Consider the following 6,000-nt stretch of genomic DNA (forward strand, 5'->3'; position numbering starts at 1 on the left):
TGCCGTAGGCTACATAATATACATTATGTGTGAAACATTATGTGAGGATTATATATAGATTCAATCAATGAGATGTGGGGGGAGATTCTCCATATAGTCAATAAAAGGTTGCCAAATTCTGTAAAATGTCTTTAACTTATTCCTCAAGCAGTAAGTGATTTTCTCCAAAGGGATACAACTATTAACTTCCGAAAGCCACATTGCAACTGGCAGGGAGGAATCCAATTTCCATTTCAAGGCAATACATTTCTTGGCAATCGCTAGCAATATTTCTGTTAGCTTTATAGTATGGCTTTGCCTAAGATTGGTGTTAGTAAAGTTACCCAGTAGACAGACCTCCGGGTCTAAAGGGAATGCAACCCCGTAAATTGAGGATGGTATCGCATACCCCTGCCAGAAACCGTGTAGTTTTGAACACTGCCAAGTGGAATGGAGGAATGTTCCTTCATCTGAGCCACATCTAAAACATAGGGAGGAGATATCTGGGTTGAACCTGTGCAGTCTAGATGGGGTGATATAGAGCTGATGGAGGAAATTAAACTGGATCAAGTCTGTATCTGGAGTTCAATGTGGATGTAACCCCATCCCTGCATACGTCACTCCATAGATCCTCATCAAGATCAATACCCAGATCTCTCTCCCATCTAAGTCGGGGTTTATCTAGCCCAGGCAGTGTTAGTCCTGACATAAGAGCATTGTAAACACGGGAAATGGTCTTGAACAGTGGTTGGTCTGCGTGGCAGAGTTGTTCAATAGGTGACATCTTAGGTAGGTTCCATTGTCCCTTGAGAGTCACCATAATAAAGGTTCGTAGTTGTAGGTAGCTAAAGAAGTCCCTGTTAGGCAAGTGGTATTTCTGTTTCAGCTGATCAAAAGACATAAGAACTCCCTCCTCGTAACAATGTTCCAGAAGAGTGATCCCCTTATCAGACCATGGTCTAAAGTTCATCCTCAGCTTCTAATTGGCTCATTGATTTCCTCAATTGTCATCTAAGAAACACATTTTTAAATGGTTAGAATTTTGGTACATCCTCTTTCTGACGTGTGTCTCTTTTTCCTCAACAGCATATACATTAACTACTGCAATCGTGTCATGTGTTAGGGGTAGGGCGATGACCGGGACTGGGTGTAGTCTATGCCTGTATAATCACGGAGTCCGGACGCTTGTGTTAATCGGCACTGGGCACGGTGCCCTGCATCCAGACCAGTACACCAGCACACCATGGCAGGCGGGGGAGAGCCTAAAGCCCTGTGGCTCAGTATGGAACAATGGAGGGCCCAGCAATGTGCTGACTCCTACCCCATCCCACAGGCCTGGGCTCCATTTACCACCACTGTGTATAAATAGGCCCGTTTACTCAGGGGTCAGGACATCGTTTTGTGGAGCCCCCCGTGAGCGCTACACAGCAATTTTTTGGGGTAGGTCAGGTAAGCCCTCCATCTTTAGACTGTTCAGCCTATAGCCTTTTGCCAGCATTGTTGTCCATTTACATTGTCCATTGTCCTGTTTTTTTCCTTTGCTGTTTTCTGCTGAGCCTTGGGAATGTATAGAAAGGGTCATATGCACACACACATTCTCTAAATGGACACACCAATCGTCATCATAGTCAACATCATACATGACGCCATCAACAGCACAGTTTACTTTACACACTCAGGGTGTGACAATGACATGACTTACAGGCACATGACACAATGGTTAACAATGTAGAATTTATAACAACTAATAAAAAACATAATTAGCACATATTATTCAGAAATGTGGATGGATGCTTTGCATTGTACTATTTTATTTGTGGTATTACATACCAACGTTAGATACCAGACCTATGTATTAGAGAGGATTTTTTTTCAGTATTATACTATAGTATTTGCACTGCTCTGTTGGTATCTGTTTTCTGCTTTGAATCGTTGCTCTGGCTTTAGCTAGATGTTTTTGTGGCATGCCTCTCTTTAGCTAGCTGTTTTTGTGGCGTGTCTCTCTTTAGCTAGCTGTTTTTGTGGCGTGTCTCTCTTTAGCTAGCTGTTTTTGTGGCGTGCCTCTCTTTAGCTAGATGTTTTTGTGGCGTGTCTCTCTTTAGCTAGCTGTTTTTGTTTCGTGCCTCTCTTTAGCTAGATGTTTTTGTGGCGTGCCTCTCTTTAGCTAGCTGTTTTTGTGGCGTGTCTCTCTTTAGCTAGATGTTTTTGTGGCGTGCCTCTCTTTAGCTAGATGTTTTTGTGGCGTGTCTCTCTTTAGCTAGCTGTTTTTGTTTCGTGCCTCTCTTTAGCTAGATGTTTTTGTGGCGTGCCTCTCTTTAGCTAGCTGTTTTTGTGGCGTGCCTCTCTTTAGCTAGCTGTTTTTGTGGCATGCCTCTCTTTAGGTAGCTGTTTTTGTGGTGTGCATCTCCTCCCTCAGCCCTATGTGCATTGTATTATCATCAGCAACAGCACAGGGCAGTGCTTTGTTTGGGCTTGTCATGAATCTCTTGCATAGATTCTCTAGTTCCAGCCACATTAGCATAACCATAACATTAATATATTTGGGCATTAGCTGCTGGGCACAGACTGACGCAAGAGCAAGAGCTGAGTGGAGATGAGGTCCATTGGGGTTTAGTCAGGTCTACCCTGGTCTCCCTGTAAGGCCAAACAGAAATGTGACTGCGTGACTGTCTGTGACTGTGTGCTTTCTGCACTGCAGGTCAATTATTACTGAGATATCAAACATGGCGCTGACTACTCCTAACCCAGTGGGACCATGGAAGGTGAGTCAGTGTTAGGTACACCACGTTTCCACAACACTTTTCCATTTGTCCTTAATTAACAGACACAAGAGGAGAAAGGAAAGCTTTGCACACGGAAGTGCATTCTCTAGCAGAGATACATACTGGTTGTGTTAAAAACAGTAAAAAAAACAACAACAAACATTTAAAACAGCAATAGCGGGTCGGGCAGATTACAAATATGCACTATATCCTCTGTCCTAGATCACTGTCTACGACCAGGAGAACTTCCAGGGAAAGCGTATGGAGTTCACTGCTTCCTGCCAGAACATCATGGAGTGTGGTGTGGACAACATCCGCTCCCTGAAGGTCGAGTGTGGAGCGTAAGTCAGCCAGCCCCCCAAAACACATGTACATACTGTAGGATATTTATCTCCCCGACAGGTTACTCATTATCCTTCAAGCCAGGGGACCATTGCACAAGCAACAATTTCTAAGGGATACTGATAGACACATACTGTATCATGGACACATGACAAAGTCTTTGCCCCACCTTAGCAACTATCTACATGTACTGTATATCTCTATCCCTCTGTCTCTCCATGTCTCGCTATTCATCTCTATGTCTCTCTATCACTTTGTCTCTGTCCGACTTTCCATGTTTCCCTCGCTCTCTCTCTCTCTCTCTCTCTCTCTCTCTGTGTATGTGTAGCTGGGTTGGGTACGAGCACTCCAGCTTCTCTGGGCAGCAGTTTGTGTTGGAGCGTGGAGAGTACCCTCGCTGGGAGTCCTGGAGTGGCAGCAACGCCTACCACATCGAAAGGTTGATGTCCTTCCGCCCAGTCTGCTCTGCTGTGAGTGTACTATCCAAGCCTACTTCCTGTTCCTGCCAGACCAGGCCAGACAGACACTCTCCTCTGTGGACTATGTTCCAATATCCATTGTAGAATTTCACTTAGAATGCCCAATACATTCACATTGTATGTTAGTACCGATATTGGAACAGAAGCCTGGGTTCTGGCCTCAGTCCATGTCTCTGGCTCTTGTGACTGACACTGACAGAGTCTAGCTCTACTCAGTATTACTGACACTGACATTATTACATTTAACAGATACAAGTAGCTGTCCTTGATAGCCTCTACGAGCATTATTGAAAGTACTAAATGACAAAGTGAATAAAACACAGTATTATAAAGATTTCATACTTTCATTCATAATTCTACCCAGTATATCTTTCGTAAATAGCTTGGAGTGAAACAGGTTGAATGTAACCTGACATTGCCTAATCCTCTTTCTGAACTGCACAGAACCATAAGGAGTCCAAGATTGTGGTGTTCGAAAGGGAGAACTTCATTGGCAAGCAGTGGGAGATGAACGATGACTACCCCTCCCTGCAGGCCATGGGCTGGGGCAACAACGAGATCGGATCCATGCAGGTCCAGAGTGGAGCGTAAGTAGTACGAGTAGAAATCCTGGCTTCCTTTTTTACACTACAGAAGACTATGCTCATAACAAATCAGAAATAGAGGAATCAGGCCTCTTGAGTGGTACAGTGCTAGAGGCATTACTACAGACCCGGGTTCATTCCTGGGCTGTCCCATAGGACGGCTCACAATTGGCCCAGCTACGTCAGGGTTAGGGGTGGGTTTGGCCGGAGGGGCTTTACTTGGCTCATCGCGCTCTAGCATCTTCTTGTGGTGCACCTTTAGTATTTTATTTATTTTTAAGTGGAACTTGATCTGCGGACCTACAAAAGTGGCCGCCTGCAGGCTGACCCCAGTCGCCAGTTGAACGGTGTTTCCTCCAACACATTGGTGCGGCTGGCTTCCGGGTTAAGCGGGCGGGTGTTCAGGAGCGGGGTTAGGTGGGTCATGTTTTGGAGGATGCATGACTCCACCTTCGCCTCTCCCGAGCCTGATCGAATTTGGGGAGAAAAATACAAAACTTGGACAAATTGCTAAAAAGGTGCAGTAAGATAATTCAAATCCATTATAATAACTATATAATTCAAATCCTTTGTAATAACTATAGAAACTGTGATAGGATAATCCGTTCTGTAATAGATCATAATATAACTAAGCAAAAGACTATTTCAGAACTGAAATGATTAATTATCTAAACGAGTCTCCTGTGACCTTACTGACCTCTCTTTGCCAAATGTGTTAAAGAGACACTATGGTGAAAAATGAGCTATTATATGGTATATTATAATGTGCTATTATATGGTGTCCCTGGATATTATACAGAGGAATAACATGTACTGTAGAGGCCAACTCTTTCTGATCTGCAAGGGCCTAGACTCTGAACATCATGAGGGGCCACAGTGGCTGGGGGGCAAGCGTAGAGAAGATGTTTCAGTTTTAAAGTAAGTTTGCTGCAACTCTACTCATGTTGTCATGTGGTGGAGAGAAATATTTGCAGGTTTTAATATGATATCTAATGATCAATGGGGAGCCACCGGTCGGTAACTCAACGATGATTACTACATGTTTAGATAGCTGGCTAGACTAACTTACCAATCTGAAAAATGTTTGCTGACATGTGCTAATTGAGTGACTGTCATAAGAAGACAAAACAACTGCTGATGAACAACTACATTTTGAAATTGCACCTTTAGTATTTTTTATTTTTTTTGTGGAACTTGATCTGCGGACCTACAAAAGTGGCCGCCAAGTTGCCCATCCCTGTTCTACAGGGTAAGGGCTGGGGCTTGTTTCCTGGTATTTTCTCACTTCCTCTCCATCTCCCCCTTTAGCTGGGTGTGCTACCAGTTCCCCGGTTACCGTGGCTACCAGTACATCATGGAGTGCGATCGTCATGGCGGAGAGTACAAACACTACAGGGAGTGGGGCTCCCACGCTCAGACCTTCCAGGTCCAGTCTCTGCGTCGCATCCAGCAGTAAGAGCGTCCACAGCCTTCTCCCTCTTTCACCCCTCCTCTTCATCCTTTCCCCTCATCCCTCATTCACCCTATCATTTCAAGTTTGACCAGTAGTCCTGTTAGACCTCCAAGACCGACGGCTCCTGAAGCTTCTGGTGCTCCACAGCGACAAACATGTTTACAGCACTTTTGTTTTGTTCCATCGCCAAAATAAGAAAAACGAGAGAACGAAAGAGTAAGATAGAAAAGTGACAGGTGCATCCCACATCAAGCGGAGTGAAGGGTCTCGGGTGATGTGGTGGTACGACCCAGGCTTTGATGCTGTTCTTCAGTGTTGTCACGGGGAATTCACAGCCACAGTGATCAATAAAGAAAGAATGAGCAACAAAAATAAACAGCGATACAAGAGTCTGCTATTAA

At 44.5% G+C, this 6,000-nt stretch overlaps 1 protein-coding gene across 2 annotated transcripts; it reads left to right on the top strand.

Annotated features, from left to right (window-relative positions):
• The first annotated feature begins 1,336 nt into the window (after positions 1-1,336).
• LOC118396963 (beta-crystallin A1-2) lies at positions 1,337-6,000 on the top strand. Of its 2 annotated transcripts, none has more exons than XM_035791351.2 (6): positions 1,337-1,428; positions 2,678-2,741; positions 2,964-3,082; positions 3,412-3,553; positions 4,007-4,149; positions 5,455-6,000. In XM_035791351.2, the coding sequence occupies exons 2-6, from the start codon at positions 2,703-2,705 to the stop codon at positions 5,600-5,602; spliced, it is 591 nt and encodes a 196-aa protein (XP_035647244.1). In that variant the 5' UTR covers positions 1,337-1,428; positions 2,678-2,702; the 3' UTR covers positions 5,603-6,000. The 2 variants fall into 2 exon arrangements, with proteins under 2 accessions (XP_035647244.1, XP_035647245.1); XM_035791352.2 differs by having other exon boundaries at positions 1,354-1,419.

The sequence above is a fragment of the Oncorhynchus keta genome, chromosome 18 (genome assembly GCF_023373465.1).
Source record: "Oncorhynchus keta strain PuntledgeMale-10-30-2019 chromosome 18, Oket_V2, whole genome shotgun sequence".
In the NCBI taxonomy this organism is placed as follows: domain Eukaryota; kingdom Metazoa; phylum Chordata; class Actinopteri; order Salmoniformes; family Salmonidae; genus Oncorhynchus; species Oncorhynchus keta.